Here is a 20,077-nt window from a genome sequence, read left to right on the forward strand (position 1 = left end):
GTACACACTGTACACACTGTCCATAGGGCCTCCTCAATGCTCCAACTAAAGCCCCATAATCACGTCTGTCCTCGGGGCTAATCAATATCAAACAGGACAGAGCATCATCCATGAGGCACAAAGCCAGCTGCAGTGCCCTATCTTCATCCGGCCACCCCCCAGAATGAGCTAACAGTTCAAACTGAGCACGAAAAGCTTCCCAATCCGCCTTACTTCGGGGTCTTAACAGATACGGATGCAATCGGGGACTGGGCGCCGCCATGTTTGTTTACATCCTGAGCTCCAGCCTCCTGGTCATGCAGCGTCGACGTCACCTCTTCGGTCCACCCCCCGAAGTACTCAAGCGACCTCTGCCCTCCGATGCCCTGGTGATCTCCTCGGCCAGATCCTCCGACGTCCATGCACACGCACCTCCTTGGCCATAACCATCCCCTGCCTCCTCCTTCACTTTCGGATTCCCTCAAAGCATTTTCAACCCCCGTTCTCCATGTAACGTTTGCTAGCCACGGTAGTCAGCTAACTAGCTGGCTAACTTATATCTACGTTTTTACTTCTGACACCAATGTAATGACCTGGCTAGATCATAAATGAACAAATGTCCAGACAGAGGATGGAGTTTACGAATTCCCGGTTTATTAACCAAACTCAACACAGGCTACTGTTTGGCCATAGCCCACACCAAATAAATAAAGGATACCAGTATAAAACAACAGTGACCATCTCTTCTTAAGACAAGACGTAAGAGAGAGAACAATGGCTGAAAAATTGTCTTAAACTTGCGTGTGTCAGTGTGCAGCGGTAGGACGGAGTCAAGCGCAGGACGCAGAACTGAGTAAATAACGAAATAGGGAAATAATCATAACGTGATGGGAACCAGGTGTGTACAATCAAGACAAAACAACATAGAACAATAAACGTAGATCGGTGGCAGCTAGAAAGCCGGTGACGACGACCACCGATAGCCGCCCGCACAAGGAGAGGCACCAACTTCGGCGGAAGTCGTGACAGTACCCCCCAGCAGCGCGCTGACACCGGCCTTGGGGACGACCCGGAGGACGAGGCGCAGGACGATCCGGGTGGCGGCAGTGAAATTCCTGCAGTAAGGAAGGGTCCAGGAAGTCCTCCACCGGCACCCAGCATCTCTCCTCCGGATCGTACCCCTCCCACTCCCACTCCACGAGGTACTGAAGGCCCCTCGCGCGACATCTTGAGTCCATGATGGCTCGCACAGTATACACTGGGGCCCCCTCGATTTCAACCTCCCGTACCTCAGACTGCTGGAGCGGACCAGCAACCACCGGCCTGAGGAGAGACACATGGAACGAGGGGTTAATAAGGTACTCAGGGGGAGCTGTAACCTATAACAAACCTCGTTCAGTCTCCTCAGGACTTTAAATGGCCCCACAAACCGCGGACCCAGCTTCCGGTAGGGCAGGCGAAGGGGCAGGTTTCGGGTCGAGAGCCAGACACCGGGGCCTCATTGCGGTGGCGGTCGGCGCTCGCCTTCTGTCGCCTGATGGCCCGTTGCAGGCGCAAATGGGCAGCGTCCCATGTCTCCTCAGAGCGCCGAAACCATTCCTCCACCGCAGGTGCCTCGATCTGGCTCTGATGCCACGGTGGCAGGACCGGCTGATAACCTAGTACACACTGAAACGGAGACATGTTAGTGGAGGAGTGGCGGAGGGAGTTTTGGGCCATCTCTGCCCAGGGGATGAAAGCCACCCACTCCCCTGGCCGGTCCTGGTAATAGGACCGCAGAAACCTACCCACATCCTGGTTTACTCTCTCCACCTGCCCATTACTCTCGGGGTGAAACCCTGAGGTCAGGCTGACCGAGACCCCCAGACGTTCCATGAACGCCCTCCAGACCCTCGATGTGAACTGGGGACCCCGATCAGACACTATATCCTCAGGCACCCCGTAGTGCACTGAGCGCACACCGAGCAGGAGGAAACATAAACCCTCACATCCTTAGCTAAAGTGGGCCACCAGTACTTCCCACTAAGACAGCGCACTGTCCGACTGATGCCAGGATGACCAGAGGAGGGTGACGTGTGAGCCCAACAGATCAATCGATCGCGGACATCAGATGGAACGTACATACGCCCAACTGGACACTGGGTGGGAGTGGGCTCCGTACGTAACGCCTGCCCGATGTCCGCGTCAACCTCCCATACCACCGGTGCCACCAGGCAAGAAGCCGGAAGTATGGGAGTGGGATCCGTGGACAGCACAGCTCCTATCCCAGCCTCGGACGCGTCCACCTCTACTATGAATGCTAATGAGGGATCCGGATGAGCCAGCACGGGAGCCAAGGTAAACAAAGACTTCAGGTGACCAAAAGCCCTGTCCGCCCCAGCTGACCCCTCCGGTAGTAGTTGGCAAACCCCATCTCCACTCCTGACGTGGACAGGTGGTACCCTAGGAAGGAGACGGACTGTTGGAAGAACAGACATTTCTCAGCCTTTACGTACAGGTCATGCTCCAACAGTCGACCAAGCACCTTGCGCACCAGGGACACATGCTCGGCGCGTGTAGCGGAGTATATGAGAATGTAATCTATATACACCACTACACCCTGCAGGTCCCTGAAGATCTCGTCTACAAAGGATTGGAAGACTGATGGAGCATTCATCAACCCGTACGGCATGACAAGGGTACTCATAGTGCCCAGAGGTGGTACTAAATGCAGTCTTCCACTCATCCCCCTCCCGGATACGCACCGGGTTGTACGCGCTCCTGAGATCCAATTTTGTGAAGAAGTGCGCCCTGTGCAATGACTCGGTCACACTGGCTATGAGAGGTAACTGTACTTCACCGTGATCTGATTGCTACTCCGATAGTCAATGCACGGGCGTAAACCTCCATCCTTCTTCTTCACAAAAAAGAAACTTGAGGAGGCAGGCCGAATGTATCCCTGTCCCAGAGATTCGGAGACATATGTTTCCATAGCCGCCGTCTCCTCCTGTGACAGAGGATACACGTGACTCCTGGGAAGTGCTGCGTCTACCTGGAGATTTATCGCACAATCCCCCCGTCGATGGGATGGTAATTGAGTCGCCATCTTTTTACAGAAGGCGAGAGCCAAATCGGCATAGTCGGTGGGAATGTGCATGGGGGAGACCTGGTTTGGACTTTCCACCGAATTTGCACCGATGGAAACACCTACACACCTCCCTGAGCACTGACGTGACCATCCCTTCAGAGCCCTCTGTTGCCATGAAATAGTGGGGTCATGATGGGCCAACCAGGGAAGCCCCAACACCACAGGAAACGCAGGAGAATAGATCAGGAAGAGACTAATTCTCTCCTCATGACCCTCCTGCGTTATCATCCATAGTGGAGCTGTGACCTCCCTAATCAGGCCCGACCCTAAAGGACAACTATCTAAGGCATGGACAGGAAAGGGCACATCAACAGGAACAATAGGGATCCCTAATCTAAGTGCAAATGCATGGTCAATAATGTTCCCAGCTGTGCCTGAATCTACTAGCGCCTTATGCTGGGAACGCAGGGAAAACTCAGGAAACTCTGTACAGACATACATGTGATCAACAGGGAGCTCTGGGTGAGTCAGGTGCCTACTCACCTGGGATGATCCACCAGTGCCCTGCCTGCTGCCTCGACTCCCTGGGGAACCTCCCCAGCACCGACCAGCAGTGTGCCCTCTGCGGCCACAGGTGGTGCAGGAAACGCCCCCCCCTCTGATCACCCTATGAGCAGCACCTCCGAGCTCCATAGGTGTAGACTCGGAAGTGCTGGGGGATGGAATGGACGGACCCCAATCTGAGCGTCCGTGGGTGGCCAACAGGTTATCCAGCCGGATGGATAGATCCATCAGCTGGTCGAGGGTAAGGGTGGTGTCCCTGCAGGCCAGCTCCCGACGAACGTCCTCCCGTAGACTACACCGGTAATGGTCGATCAGGGCCCTCTCATTCAATCCCGCGCTGGCAGCCAGGGTCCTGAAGTCCAGTGCGAAGTCCCATGGACCAAGGGGTGGACAGTGGTGGGGTTTGAGGTGAAGTTGATGGGGGTGTGGAAAACCCCTCTCTCTCCCATCGCTCCATGGTGTGCTGCTGGACGCGCTCCTCCACCGGTACCGGAGGACTGGGTGCACCTGCTGACTTCATATGTGGTGCGTGATTCTGTCAGGTGTCAGTGTGCAGCGGTAGGACGGAGTCAGGCGCAGGACACAGAACTGAGTAAATAACAAACTTTACTCGCAAAACAACAAATCTAATTTCCACGCAGGGAAATAAAACAGCTCACAGCAGTATACAACACCAAACATAGAACAATCACGCACAAAACCATGAGGGAAGCAGAGGGTTAAATAGGGAAATAATCATAACGTGATGGGAACCAGGTGTGTACAATCAAGACAAAACAACATTGAAAAAGAAACGTAGATCGGTGGCAGCTAGAAAGCCGGTGACGACGACCGCCGATAGCCGCCGGCACAAGGAGAGGCACCAACTTTGGCGGAAATCGTGACAATGTGTGTGATTTGGGGGTATAGAAAATATTATTTCAAAATGTATAAAGATTTTTTTACAATTAACAATAGCAGCCATGTTGACACTGCCATGTTGATCTGAGCCTTGCTCTTGGAAAATCACCACTGTCTGACTTTTGGCTGTCGCAGATGCCCCTCCCCCGACTTCACTCGCCGACTTTCTCTTACAATCGGCTTCGTTAATGTTCAATCTTCCTTCTATATTGGCCATGCAGCATTTACGGTGATATACGCTTCGCCGAGCAGCGCAGAGCTGTTGTGAAGGAAGTGAGTTTGTGTTTATACAGGACCTCCCACCGTCACCTACCGTCAACCAATCATGTCAATGCGGAGCTATAAGAGTCCTCGGCATTGTTACAAAATTTGAGAGCATAAAAAAAATCTAGCATAAATTGGCTGTTAGCATTACTGCTCGAACACATCCAGTGGCCGTCACACCCAATGGTCGTGTCACTCTGCTCAGACGTTGCTGACGTATGCCAGATCTTACAAGGCCTGGATAGGTATATTATGTATCAGGTAACCACATCATATGTTATAGCAATCTGGTTCCCAACTTCACGGTCGATGACGTGGCACGCAACCATTGGTTGATGGATGCAACATCTGAGCAGGGGAACACGATCAATGATATATGTATAGCTGGGGAGATAGAGTACAGGGATATAGCAGAGAAAGTGAGGGGAATTTGGGATTAAAACAGCTGCCTCCAGGGGCATATTTGAGGCATTTATTGTTGATTTCGTTTGGTAAAATTGTATGGCTCTTTTGATTGATGCCACAGTAAAAGAGAGTGGATCTATTGAATCCCCCAGTGAAGTCAGTTTAGCTCCCAAACCCTCTTATGTTCCTCTGTATGTTAGGCTTCATGGTAGGCAACTACACAACACAACATGGTGGAAACAATAGTGATCTTGTGCTCTTGTTTATTGGAAATATGATACACTCTGACAGGAACAATATACATCCTATCCTAACAGACATACCCTGGGTTATGTGTTGATGCATTTGTCATATCATAAAATGCCTTTGTGGTTTACTTGTGTTGGAGTATATAACTAGCCACATTGGCGATGGGTTGTTAAGAATCTACCACAGGCTGTTGAACAGATAGCTCAATGTTCTGATGAAAAAAAGGCAGTAAAAAAAAAAGCAAGGAATTGCCACAAGCGCTGTTTCCTTAGTTTGAATAAAGCCTTTATTGCCTATTTTAATACATGTCATGGTCAGTACATGGTAGCCGCTGGAGGATAGTGTCAGGTGGATTTAGTGCTGGATTCTGCGGATAGACTGGACCTGGTTGGTGTGAGCCTGGGTGCTGTACTCGTTGTAGTGTCTGTACTCTCCCTGGTGTCTGTCTCTCTCCAGGATGTACTGGTAACCACGGTAACCAGGGAACTGATAGGCCACCCAGCTGTGAAGAGAAGGGCATATGTTATTCAGATGAACAAAATACTGATGAGGCTGCTTTGTAGATAATATGTGCCCTGATGCAGTCCTATGCTGTTATGAAATCTACAAAACCACCAGGAACGAGTTTGGGAAACCCTATATGAAGGCATGTAGGATAATGGGATACTGGTACTCCCTGTAAATAGACATGTTATTTTTGCTCCTTATCATTATTCATCATTCACTGTGTATTTATTCCTCGTGTCACTATTTATAGTTTTAATTAACATTTTATCTTTAACTCTGCATTGTTGGAAAATGACCTGTAAGTAAGCCTTTCACTGTTAGTCTACACCTGTTGTTTACAACGCATGTGACAAATACAATTTGATTTGATTTGAGACTTACGCTCCGGAATTGACTTTAATTGAGGGAACCTCCTTGCTGCACCAGCCCATAGCCTGTAGAGAGGGGTAGTCATCGCACATCTCGAACTTGCGTCCCTGGAAGTCTTCACACTCGTACAGAGTCACCTTGCTGTCACTGTGGTTCTGTTGATAGAGACAGATGAGCCTTGATTAGTTTCACATATAGTTTCATTCATATTTTTAGAAAAATCCAAAACAGATGGATTTGAGAGTTGTGTATGATGATACGATATAAACTATAGAATCATGTGTGAATCTATTAACCGTCAATAAAACATTATTAGTATTCCTGTGCTTCATTCCTAAATGTGATTCAGATGTATGCTTTTCTTTATTCTTGAAATGACACATTTCTGTGGGAGGAACTTACAGCGCACTTGATAGGTCTGAAGGAAAGCATGTGCTCGGTTCTGTAACTGCTGTTTCCGCTCCAAGCCTCGTAACGGGGATAGTCTCCCTTCTCAAGGATAAACTGCTGGCCCTGGAACTCAGGGTACTCATAACCCAACCAGCTAAAACACAGGCAGTGAGAGAGAAAAAGAGAGAGGGAATGAGAACGAAAGAGAGAAAATTCAGGTTGGTTAACAAAAGCGCAACGCCCCATGGCAGAGAGAGCTTTGTTGATTAGAAGACAAAGGGCCAAAGCAAACACCACATGCTGCGCCTTTGGACCATTATCAGATCATCAGTCAGCCACTGCAACAGAACACTAGGCAGGCAGCTGGGACTCAATGGAGATTACAACTATGGCCTTTGACTGACTGTCAGAAACAAAACAACAAGCTATATTTCAGGCTAATATCTCACACCAATCGGTGATCTCTCATATTGTGTTCAGCTATAACATTTGGTCCATAACAATGTAAAAAGCATACGTAAACTATATTGCAAAGAAATTTGCCAAAATCATTGAATCGAAAATAACAGTCATTATGAGATTCCATCTTTTATAGTCAGACTGTCAAGTGTTAAGGGACATGATAATGATAATTAAATGTAGCATTGTCATATATTGTAGTATCACAACAAATGAAATGACACAGCTTTGCTTAGAGGGCCGGTTCACAACAGTACAGTACAACTGCAATGTAGAATTTAATATTCAAGTATACATTAGCTTCTGAGAGGAACTAGGGCTAGAAATGAATGTTATATATTGAATACATTTCTCACTTCTTACTCAAACATAACTAGAACTAATTACCTGAAAAACCTCGAAACCATTCATTGACCGAACAAACTCCATGGGTTTAATGTAGTACTACTACTCTGTCGTAGTAATGTAGTACTACTCTGCTAATAATGTAGTACAGCTCCTCGGCTGTAGGCTAGTAGAGTAGAAATCCAAAGAGAGACTTACGGTCCGTTCTCGACCTTGATGGAGCGGATCTTGTGGAATCCCCTCTCCATGATGTTCTGGCACTCCAGCATGAACTCACAGCGCTTGCCCTGGAAGTTCTCCTCCTCCCAGACAGTGATCTTGAACTGCCCCATCTGTTCCATTTGCTGAGTGTTCATGGTTGCTATTTCCACCGTGGGGGTTGCTCTCTACCAAAACGGGACAAGGAAGACCAGAGGTGAGGAAACTAGGCTAAAATGGAATGCTTCACTCTGGGAGCTCTGGTATCTCTACATAAAAGTGAACATTGATTTCGTAGCAAAGTGCGTACCACACATTTTTTTTCAAAGGAGTTGAGCTCTCAGTTTGAACTGGGGAAATATGAGATAAAAATCTCAGATATATATCTCCCATATTGGATGTCATCAATCCCCTTTCTTGGTACACCAATGCACAGGAATCAGATGTTCACGTTCTACCTAGGTAGTGTGAATACTTACAGACAGTACTGAGGTGGGACAGATCCAGTGTAACAATGTTGAGTCCTAGGCCTCCACTTCTGTTTTTATACTACCAAGCCCCTTGTTTATTGCCGCTTTCGCACAAGCCTTGCATACTCAGCAGCAGCGGGCTGAAAGCATGCATTAGTCCACACCATTGTGGAGGCTCCTGAGGCCCATTGTTAGAGGCTTAGATCCCCTGAGTCATCAAAATGGCACCCAGGGCCTGTGCCTGCCTGACGGCCGACCACAATAGCAACACACTGACACGACAGTTTGATTGGAAATTGGGGATAATGGCAGCATTCTGGGTGATTAACCCCAGTGGTAGATACAAGGGCACCAATGCTTCCCTCAGTCCACAAGTATGGCTGCCTCTACCTCTAACCCAGCCTCTGCACAGCACCCACCCAACATGGCATCACTGTCATCTTTCATAGGATTCAACATGGGAAGACAGACAGATTTTATGATCAATAATTCAGATCCTTTAATGTTGGATCATGTTTGTACTTCATAAGGTTCAAAAGAAAGCTTTTGAAATGTATAACCTTTTTAATACCTGTTGTTTTCCCCACTAAATCTATTCTCATATTAACTGAAAGGATCATGAGGAAAGATTCGGACTTGTTTCTAGCAGCACTAATTTCTCAGCCATTTATAATGTTGTTTTGAGTGTTTGTCAGTTACTGAATTTTCAATGGGTCCGAATTTTTTCTGTGCCTTTGTGAGGCTTATGAATGCAAAGTGGAATGTGCATGAGTGACTTATGAATGTGTATCATATCTTCAAAAAGGCGCTTTGATATTGCAACTTAACTTTTTGATCTGGATTCTCGGTATAATAACACAAATGGAACCTAGTGATGTAAGTCAATTGGAGTAATACTTGTCTGTAGTGACATCTTGTGGCATAACAGTTCATTACAGTGACTGGTGATAATAGCCGGTAAATATGATGACGATGCATTTGAAGTGAGGCAACATATCACAGAAACACATGGTCCGGTCAGGTGAGGTTGTACTGGATATGCTTTTACATTAGCGATGTGGTGCCTGCTCTAGTCTTTGTTTGCGTCCCAAAAGACACCTATTCCTTATGTTTGACCAGAGCCCATATAGTGCACTACTTTTGACCAGAGCCCTGGACAAAAGTAGGGCACTATGTAGCGAATAGGGTGCCATTTGGGACGCATTCTATATTGTATTTGCTGATGGAAATGTACAAATAATCAGACTTCAGACTTGGATGGTTCCTCTGCAATGTGTTATTAATGTATTTACACCCTTTGCTGCTGTCTCTGTGTGTGGCCAAACGTATGCCTACATCCTTTATTGCTTGTGTGTACAGCAGTCCCTTTGAGTGGGGCTGGTTCCATTGTTCTGTCTTACCTGTGTGGCCTTGTTTGGCTTGGGGCAGGTGGACAATGAGACACGGTGACAGAGCACTAGTCACCTAGCTGCTGGCCTTTGATCCCCCATTGGATAGATTAGATTTGTCACCTCATCAGCTGACGCCTCATTTCACTGGGAAATGTAGCTCTCCCTATTTGCATCTGACAACATAGAGCCTATAGTAGCCTACAGCCTCATAACTCAACACTCGACTTTCAATCTTTATCTTCTCTGCAGTGGTGGTACAATAGGCTAGTCTATTCTTCTGAACTGGTCGCATTGCTCTCTGATAGAGGGACATTGCTCATTAAGTATGGAAATATCGTTTGTACCATTTGTACATTTATACATGAAAGGTGACCTTTTCCAAACAAAATACAGTATGTTGTGAAATGTGAACTATGAACTGATCCGATGCATTTGACATTTTAGTCATTTAGCAGACACTCTTATCCAGAGTGACTTACAGTTAGTGGATTCTTCTTAAGATAGCTAGGTGGGACAACCACATATCACAGGCATAGTAAGTACTACAATTTTCCTCAATAAAATTGAGGGGGGTGGGGGGGTCAAGCGCAAGTGTTGCTTCAGGAAAGTATTTTTGTGTGTTTTAGTTTCTTTTATTGTGCATTAGACTAGAGCAGCATAGTTTGTACAAATAACTTTTTTATAAGAAATAACTTATTTGTGTCTGATAAAAACAGACACAACACAAAGAAATAACACTTTCTATGATACATACACAGATAATGCCTACAAGTGCATTAGTAATGCCTTCTAATACACTTATTACTCACTATAAGATATCATAATTGCTCATCAGTAGTTCTAGCATCCTTATAATACATTGCTGTAATGCATTAGCCCAGAGAGCACACCTCAACAGGTTGAGCATTTCATTTAGCAATGTTGGCACAATGTTTGCCCTTCTGAGTAGCCTAACCTGCAAACAGCTGGCTGAGGTGCAGGCTGGAAGAACCAGTCAGCCAGGCAGCAACCAGAGCAAACAACATTATTTGAATATCTGTTTTTTTTCTACCTCCCAGCATTTTCTCGTATCTGTTCATTGTATCTTGCACTGTTTGGGAATAAACCATAGAGTGATATGAGATTAACCAGGATAGAGACAACTTGTTTTTTTAAATACAGTTTTCTGTTTACATCAATAGCCTTCCATAGGACAACATGCATATGTGTGATAACTGTGTGGAGTAAGTGAGGCAGACTGTTTCTCAGGATCCAGTTTCTCCATGGTAACAGAGCCAGCCAGCCCAGTCAGGGAGGTTGCATAAGCATTGATGTATTGTCAGGAAGTGTTGCTGCTATTGCTCTGGAAAACAGACATGTTTTTTTATCATGATGCTCCATTTTTATTCACACATTCATCGTTTCAGGTAGCCCTTCAAATGTATTTTGTAGTTATTTTATTTGTATTTATACAGGGAGGCAACATTGACACAGATCTCTTTAAGTCAACCACTCAAACAACATACAAAAACGCAATGCATATAGTATTTAAGAGAAGACTGCTATTTACATATTTGAACCAAGTACATATCCATACACATCCTGAGATCACATGGTAAGTCAGGCTTATTTAACTTGTAAATGTCTGCTTTACATACAAGTATATGAACACCTGCTCGTCGAACATCTCATTCCAAAATCATGGGCATTAATATGCAGTTGGTCCACCCTTTGCTGCTATAACAGCCTCCACTCTTCTGAGAAGGCTTTCAACTAGACGTTGCAACATTGCTGCGGGGACTTGCTTCCATTCAGCCACAAGCGCATTAGTGAGGCCGGGCACTGATGTTGGGTGATTAGGCCTGGCTCGCAGTCAGCGTTCCAATTAATCCCAAAGGTGTTCGATGGGGTTGAGGACAGGGCTCTGTGCAGGTCACTCAAGTTCTTCCACTCTGATCTCGACAAACCATTTCTGTATGGACCTTGCTTTGTGCACGGGGGCATTGTCATGCTGAAACAGGAAAGGGCCTTCCCCAAACTGTTGCTACAAAGTTGGAAGCACAGAATCGTCTAGAATGTCATTGTATGGTGTAGTGTTAAGATTTCTCTTCACTGGAACTAACGGGCCTAGCCCCAACCATGAAAAACAGCCCCAGACCATTATTCCTTCTCCACCAAACTTTACAGTTGGCACTATGCATTGTGGCAGGTAGCATTCTCCTGGCATCCGCCAAACCCAGATTTGTCCGTCAGACTGCCAGATGGTGAAGCGTGATTCATCACTCCAGAGAACGCGTTTCCACTGCTCCAGAGTCCAATGGCGGCGAGCTTTACACCATTCCAGCTGACGCTTGTCATTGCGCATGGTGATCTTAGGCTTGTGTGCGGCTGCTCGGCCATGGAAACCCATTTCATGAACCTCCCGAAGAACAGTTATTGTGCTGACGTTGTTTCCAGAGGTAGTTTGGAACTCGGTAGTGAGTGTTGCAACCGAGGACAGACGATTTTTACGCGCTTCAGCACTCGGCGGTCCCGTTCTGTGAGCTTGTGTGGCCTGTCCACATACTTTTGTATATATAGTGTACCTGATCAGACACTGATTTCACCATGTGCAAATATTCAGTAGTAGCACCTTTCTTCAGAATCTTGCCTTGAGAAGACACACCTCAGTAGTTGATAAGTGACACATACAATACAATTTTGTCTGATGTGAATCGGAAATTTCTCTTTTTGCTTTTTTACGTTAAATTAAACTCAGTTCCAGTAATGGCTATAAGGTTGTAAATTGACAGATCTTGTTTTCTGCGTCAATGTGAGTTGGTGCTATTTGAATAGTCAGTGAGTATGCACACTCAGACTACGACCAAATGACCTGCTCCCTGTGTGTTTTTTCCCCTCTCTGCTGCTATAGAAACTAATCCTCCTAAGGACAAATTTGAACAGGACCAGACAGCTCATGCAGGTGACATCTGCTCTGTGATTGGCTCTGGGTCGGAGTGAACCACAACAGGCAGGCAGGTTTTACCCGAGGACAGCGAAAGTGTGCGTCCGTAATGGCAACCTATTCCCTATATAGGGTACCCATAGGGCTCTGGTCAAAAGTAGTTCACTATATAGGGAATAGGGTGCCATTTCAGACGCATCCAGAGAGGTGCTGCAGTCCTGTGTTCTCTCCCTACCTCCCTCTCCTCACCATACCCCACCCCATTCTCTGTGCTCACTGCTCAGGTAAAGCCAGGCAGTTACAGGAGAAACAACCCCCAGGCATTTACATAACCATTAGCAACCTCTTTAACTGTCATTTGAAACAGCACACAGCCCACGGGCAACGCTTGCCCTCCACATAGGCAGTAGGTAGCAGTTGAGCAGGCATCACAAATGCAATCATGCTTTTCTACAGACACACACAATTGTCCAAATGTTATTATAGCCACAGGTTGAAATATTAATATTGGGGAAAAAACTGAGTTTATTTTATCATACACATAATTCTCTCAAAAGTATATAACAGGTTAAGAGAAGGTTGATTTTATAGCTGAAAAGTCAGACTTAATTGACACTCACTTTTTAGAACAATAGCCTATGAGAGAACCAACCCAAACTTTTGTATATGTTGCTGAGACAGGGCAAATAATCATTTTAGTTGTCCTAGTCACGTTTAACCATAAAACAGAACAGATAATAAATGATAAGTACCTATTGCATTATGAAAGACTGAAAGATTGAAGACTTAATAAATAATAATACACGTTTGACATATTTTACAGAGCCAATAACTGCTCTGTAGAGTAAGTTGAGGAGGTGTTATTTTGGAGGTTTAGGGTGTAACTGCAGCATGAACTGTCGTGGGCAGGTGACCAGGATACAGGCTGTGAGATCCCCTTAATCTGACTTTAAACAAATATTTACTGGAGCTTAGTCAAATAGGGATACATGAGAGCAGAAATAATGACATTTGAAAGCTTTTACCCTGCTGTTTATTGTTTCACGCAACGAAAACTGGATATGCAAATGTCTCCTGCAGTTATGCTCAAAATAGAATGGAACTATACAGATACCGGAGGTACAGCCTTCAATAATCTGGGTGGTGGGGGACTGGGTACTACAGTTGATACTGTCTGAGGAGGAAACTGGAAGAGTGACTGAAATGTATGCAAGACAATGATAGACCTGTAGTGTATGATGTCTCTGTGCTAAACTGAAATGCAACATGTTTTACAATGCATGAGCAATAGAGAACACTGCTTAAAAGTTTGTATCATGGTGTGGTGAATTTATGATGAGCTGTAGTTTATAGGCTACATTCTCCATGTATTGGAATAAAGTCCACACACCCATGAATGTCATAGTTAATGTAACAAAGTAGCCTAGCCTGTACATCGGTGCAGATCCCAGGAAGATGAGGATCCAAAAAGCAGATGGTCAATATCAGATGGCTGCTCTTTGGCTGGTTAATGATTAACAAAACTGGTACTTTATCATCATTAGACCATGTCAATAAAGAAAAACCTACTGGCATTTAATAAAAGGCAGTACTAGGTAGCCTAATAAAAGTATAATACCTAGTCATAAAATCCACGGAGAGACGCGCATACTAAGTTATATTGAGTGAGCAAATGTCAAAAAAACGCTCATTTTTAAATGGTCACGGAAACTTTATCGATACATACAGCAATATAAATTATCCACATGCTAAAAAATTGGGGTCGATATTTTGTATCCGTTGTCTTCAGAGGGAAATTAACCCAAATGTTCAAACCACATAAGATATTCAATATAGCCTAATGAATGCAAAACACGAAATGTTGTATGACTATAATAATTTTAGTGTACAAAAAGTTAGTATTTGTCACAGGACAGCAGCATAAACGACATATGTCACAATATGAACTTGCTCTTGCTGCTTTGTAGAAAATCTGTACCTGCTTAACGCGAGCCGAACGAACAAAACTTCATCTTCAGGTATTGTGCGTATGGCTCAACGTGAGGCAAATACAGAAAATCAATCCACATATGATGATGATCTTAGACTACACTATCATGTTTGTACTCTCCATATGTTGCTCCATCCACACACCTGGAAAGAAAGTAGCAAAAGTTACTGTTGTCTGTAAAATTGTCATTTACATTTAATCCTACATACACATTTGTCCGAGATGAAACTTACCATTGCCTATCTATTGTCGAAAAAAAGTGAGTGGTTTTAAAAAACGCACTAGATCGGTAACACCTGCAAATTGTGCTCATCTTGTAGGCAACACTGAATGCGTGTGGCCCGTTGCAGGTAGCCTATATATACTCCTGACATGGTAGGCCATCCTTCCATTTAGCTTCACTCTCTCACTTTTTTTTCCAGGTTGGTTTTAAAGAGAGAGAGGATTCTCCAGCGGACACCTGTCGCATGGTGCGTTGCTCAGATCCAATATTGACACAATAGTCTGGGGAGTGCAGATGAGTTAAACTCCTCTCTATAAAGCCAACCCTTCCCTCTCTATGCAAACCAACAAACAGTGCGTTGTGCTCCCTCCAATCGAAGAGATGTCAGGATTTGTTGACCTTTGTGCTCGCGCTGAACGTGTAGCGAATGAGGCCATTGAAAGGTGGCTTCATTCACCTGTGTTCAAGGTAGCAGAAAACCCACCTGCCTTCCTACTCCCATGTCATTTACACATATTTCCATATCATGTGAGTTGCAAATTAGGTCCTTTAATACCCAACATCAGACCTTCCCTTCCAAAAAGACTGGGGTGTGTTATTTAGGCTATGCCTGATGTCACAAATAGTAGAAAGTAAGTAGATCTCATAACTGAAACAAGCCCTGCATATTTACTGTTTATTAACGATTAGGGTACAGCAGCTGGCACATCACCCAGAACCATAGAGGTCTATGGACTAAAGTGGTTTATCACACATTGGCATTGCATAACTACTGTTGTGAACACAACTCACGTGTTTGTTGTAATGTTGATGAACAAATACACAATACAGCTTGTTTTGTAAGCTGAATCTTTCAACGGTCATCCATCATATGGCCTCCTGTAGCTCAGTTGGTAGAGCATGGCGCTTGCAACGCCAGGGTTGTGGGTTCGATTCCCACGTGGGCCAGTATGAAAAATATATGCACTCACTAACTGTAAGTCGCTCTGGATAAGAGCATCTGCTAAATGACTAAAATGAAAAATAAAGATAGCATGCCTAGCATCCACTGTGTTCTTCTGTAGAAATCACCCTTGATGCAAAGGAACAGAATCCTAGGCTAGAGATTTTTATAGTGACTTCAAAGAACATTGATAATTACAGCAAATATATTTATTAAATTAATTTCACAACTCCATATTATTGGTTAACACAAATAACCTACATTTCATTTTTCAAAATGCTCATATAAAAATAACACTATGGAGGGAAAAAAATCCTGAAATGTGTCCCTGTTGCCAAACATTAGCATTGTCGCATGCAAGGGTTATAACAAGTGCCTATAAGAGAAAGAACAGGCCCCAGCAGCTGTTTGGAGGGAATAATCATGGTTTCACATTAGCAATGTGGTGCCTGCTCTAGTCTTTGTCTGTAGCCCAAATGGCACCCTATTCCCTATATAGTGTACTACTTTTGACCAAGGCCCATAGGGCTCTAGTCAAAAGTAGTGCACTATACAGGGAATAAGGGTGCCCTTTGGGACGCATCCCTATTGTTTGACTTTTCATTGGCTTGATGCGGTGAGTCTCTTGACGTAGGCGTTCCAGCCTGCCTCTCTGTACTCTGCAGCAGCCTTCACCCTATCAGAGGCCCCCAGGATACCACGGCCAACGATGATGATGTCAGAGTCTTTTTTACAGATCACATCATCAGGACTGGAGTACTGCTGCCCCAGACCGTCTCCTGAATAAGAAAGCAGGGAGATGATCAATGAACAGTGTGGTGCTGAAGAAAACGCCACCCTACAGTTATATCTGGAATCAAGGGCTGCATTCAAAATGGCACCCTATTACCTACATAGGGCCCTGGTCAAAAGCAGTGCACTATGTAGGTAATAGGGTGCGATTACAGTCACAACCAAGATGACAAATGATCCAGTCTATATTTCTTGGACAATAGCACCATCTAGTGGCAAGGAGAGATTATGTCAGGAAGAAAATTGCCTGAGAATGTTGTTGGTAAAACACCATAAAGAACACTGGACAGGATGAATGATGTGGTTAGCAGGTAGAGAATGTAGTACCTCCTGACTGCATCTGCACCCCTGGAGTCATATGTAGGAACTCAGGCTTGCTGCTGATCTTGGAGCCAGAGATGAACCCAAACACAAAGTCAGAGTGCTCCTCAGCCATTTTCACCTATAGGGATGACAGACACAATCATATTAAATCCTCAAGGATGAAATATTAAGGATTACATTAAGGTAATCAACTAGTACTTCAGTTAAACTGCCTGATGATGGAAGAATTAATCTATTTTGGAATGGAAAAATTACACTATGTATGCAAACATCATTAAAACATACTGAAACGTATCAGGCTTTCACTGTTGCCCTGCGAGGTGACAGTATGTCCTGCATGGGACACATTGCAGAGGGTGGTGGGAGGTAAGAGAGAGGGACAGAACATTCTGTTGTCATGGCATTCTCACTGAGGAACAGCTGGCTGGAGCGTTTGCTTACCACAGCCTGCGTGTAGTTCCCTGTTGCTAGGGAACCCTGGGAGCTCATCTGAGCTATGAGGAGACAGCCGCGGTCCAGTGGGAGGCCCACCACACTGAGCCCCTCTACCACCCCAGGGCCTGGCACCGCATGGGCATTCACCATATGAGACCACGAGGAGATCTGGTAGAGCCCACCTGAAAAATACAGAGGAAAACACACAACAGTCAGGAGACTTAGAAATACTAGCAACCAGGCATTCATTAGGATGGATTAGGATTCAAAAGCATGTTTCAAAGGTTTAGGGGACAAATACAGTAAAACAATGGCCCTTATTTGCTGGAGTTAGACCATGCATCCATAAAAAAAATGGGTGCATTAGTTTTGCATCGCTCGGTGCCCTGGGTGGGCGGAGATTGCACATTTTAGACCATTCTTTTGGTCCTAAAGTGAAATCTCCACCCACCTGGGGCAAACGGCGATGCAAAATCAGTGTGCCCACTAATCACCTTCATATTGGTGCTTGACCGTGTTCCCGATGTCAGCAAACTTGCGGTCCTCAAAGATGAGGAAGTTGTGTTTGACGGCCAGGTCTCTGAGGGACTGGATGAATGCTGGGCTGAAGTCCTGCAGGATGTCCACGTGAGTCTTCAGCACGCACATATGAGGCCCCAGAGAGTCAGCCAGCTGCAGCAGCTCCTCGCAGCCTGTCACGTCCGCCGACACACACAGGTTGGTCTTCTTCTCCTCCATCAGCCTGAAGAGCTGGGCGGCCAGAGGGTGTGTGGTTTGGAGCTGGGCCCTGTTTCCATAGCTCAGCTCCGCCAGCTTGCTGGGCTTCTTAGCCGTAGGCGAGCCGTTCTTCTCCTCCTCCCCAGAGGGCTTGTAAGTGTTGTTCTCCTGGATGAACCTGCGCACGCTCTGGGCCGTGGAAGAATCGATGCGCTCCGCCTGGAGCAGGACATTGAGGAGTTTGGAGATGGAGATGACGGAGTGGAGCGTGATGCCCTTCTTGGCCAGCATGGCCCTACCTCCCTGCTCCCTGTCCATCAACACGATGGCGTCAGTGACCTTTAACCCCTCCGCCTGGAGCACCAGGGCCGTCTCCATGACGCTGCTGCCGCTGGTCACTACATCCTCGATGATCAGACACGTGTCTCCAAGGTGAATGGTCCCCTCTATAATCTTCTTAGTTCCTAGAATCAAGAGATGATAGATGTCTGATATGAGAGATCTGAAATCTAATGTAGCTAACTAGCAAGTGTTAGACTACAGCATTTTAACTGTTGACTGAACTGATGGGATGCAGCAAAAAACACTGTCATAATGAGAATAATCACATTTGACCAGTCATGAAATCGCACCATAGTCTTTGGCTTCTTTTCTTCTGATGAGCATAGGCAGCTCGTGTTTGGAGCAGATTATTGTAGCCAGGGGCAGAGCAGTGTATGGTACACCACACAGTGAGTTGTATTTCAAGTCCTCATCTTTGGCGCGTTGGTAAAGATAACTTGACACCTAAAGACAAAACAAACGCCAACAAACTCCAACATAAACTCATAACATACATATTTTACAACTAGTTGGTCTTGGTTCGATTGCCTCCGAACAGACTAAATACTGTAGATGTTGTTTCCAATACAGTGCCACTCATGGGAAGCACGTGTTTACCAACCTGGTTCATGAGAGATGGATAGGAAACAATAACTCTGAGATCAAAATAAATCGGCGACGCTATTCCACTCTTCAGCGTGAACGTTCCGAATTTCACGGCCTGAACATCATGCAACTTTAAGATTAAACTTTCAAGGCAAACGTTTTCCATTTTCAATACGATTTACTAATTTCAATAGGATAGACAGGCGTCTCATCGGAAACAGAAACCTGTTCCGCTTACGAATTACCGCGCGGAACTATGGGATATGTCGTTTTAACGTTATTGCGTTGCTCCAGCCAATCGTTTCCAGCCATATTATAAATCATTGATCATCACAAGCAAACAACACCAGCCACGTTGCGTACGCGAGCGTTGTGAAAAAAATGTACACATACATTTGGTATTTAATTAGGATCCCTGTTAGCTGTTGCGAAAGCAGCAGCTACTCTTCCTGGGGTCCACATAAAACATGACATAATTAACATTAATAAACAAGGACAGCTCAGGGACAGAACTACATACATTTAAAAACGGCACACATAGCCTACATATCAATATACAGTACCAGTCAAAAGTTTGGACACACATACTCATTCCAGGGTTTTTCTTTATTTTTTTACTATTTTCTACATTGTAGAATAATAGCCAAGACATTACAATTATTAAATAACACATATGGAATCATGTAGTAACCAAAAAAGTGTTAAACAAATCAAGAGTCTGTGTGTCAGAGCTGTGTGTAAGTTGACTACATGTTATTCAATAATAATAACCGCTGGCATGCATGAAGGACTGTCTGTGTAGCCAAGTGCTAAAAATAGAACTTTTTTCTATTTGAGATGCTCCACATGATGCAAGTCCCCTCCTTATTTGATTTAATATGCCATTTAGCAGACGCTTTTATCCAAAGCGACTTACAGTCATGCGTGCATACTTTTTTTTTTTGTGTATGGGTGGTCCCGGGGATCGAACCCACTACCTTGGCGTTACAAGCGCCGTGCTCTACCAGCTGAGCTACAGAGGACCAGGAAGATCAGGAAGATACAAACCCATGTAGATGCTTGAAAGACAAACAAGGAGAGATTCATTAAAGAAAACAAACTAAAAACTAACTTGGTTTCCCATTTTATCTGTGGATTAATCGTTGGGAGTAGAGAAACACGATTCTATACGACTCTGGGTCAAAATTCTATAAGGAACCAGCTAAAAAGAGGACCATATGCATATCAGGTAAAATAACAATTCAGT

At 45.1% G+C, this 20,077-nt stretch overlaps 2 protein-coding genes across 2 annotated transcripts; both read right to left on the reverse strand.

The window, feature by feature from the left end:
• Positions 1-5,425: 5,425 nt before the first annotated feature.
• LOC121536677 (beta-crystallin A2-like) lies at positions 5,426-8,260 on the reverse strand. The gene is made up of 5 exons (XM_041844104.1): positions 8,176-8,260; positions 7,697-7,884; positions 6,707-6,848; positions 6,317-6,459; positions 5,426-5,930 (listed from the first exon to the last, which is right to left on the reverse strand). The coding sequence occupies exons 2-5, from the start codon at positions 7,852-7,854 to the stop codon at positions 5,783-5,785; spliced, it is 591 nt and encodes a 196-aa protein (XP_041700038.1). The 5' UTR covers positions 7,855-7,884; positions 8,176-8,260; the 3' UTR covers positions 5,426-5,782.
• A 7,570-nt stretch (positions 8,261-15,830) lies between these two features.
• Positions 15,831-19,070, reverse strand: LOC121536233 (uridine 5'-monophosphate synthase-like). Its single transcript, XM_041843499.1, has 6 exons — positions 18,848-19,070; positions 18,537-18,690; positions 17,682-18,368; positions 17,194-17,369; positions 16,756-16,870; positions 15,831-16,415 (listed from the first exon to the last, which is right to left on the reverse strand). Exons 1-6 carry the CDS (start codon positions 18,995-18,997, stop codon positions 16,237-16,239), a joined length of 1,461 nt encoding a protein of 486 aa, XP_041699433.1. The 5' UTR covers positions 18,998-19,070; the 3' UTR covers positions 15,831-16,236.
• Between the last annotated feature and the right edge of the window lie 1,007 nt (positions 19,071-20,077).

Source organism: Coregonus clupeaformis, chromosome 23 (assembly GCF_020615455.1).
Source record: "Coregonus clupeaformis isolate EN_2021a chromosome 23, ASM2061545v1, whole genome shotgun sequence".
Taxonomy (NCBI): domain Eukaryota; kingdom Metazoa; phylum Chordata; class Actinopteri; order Salmoniformes; family Salmonidae; genus Coregonus; species Coregonus clupeaformis.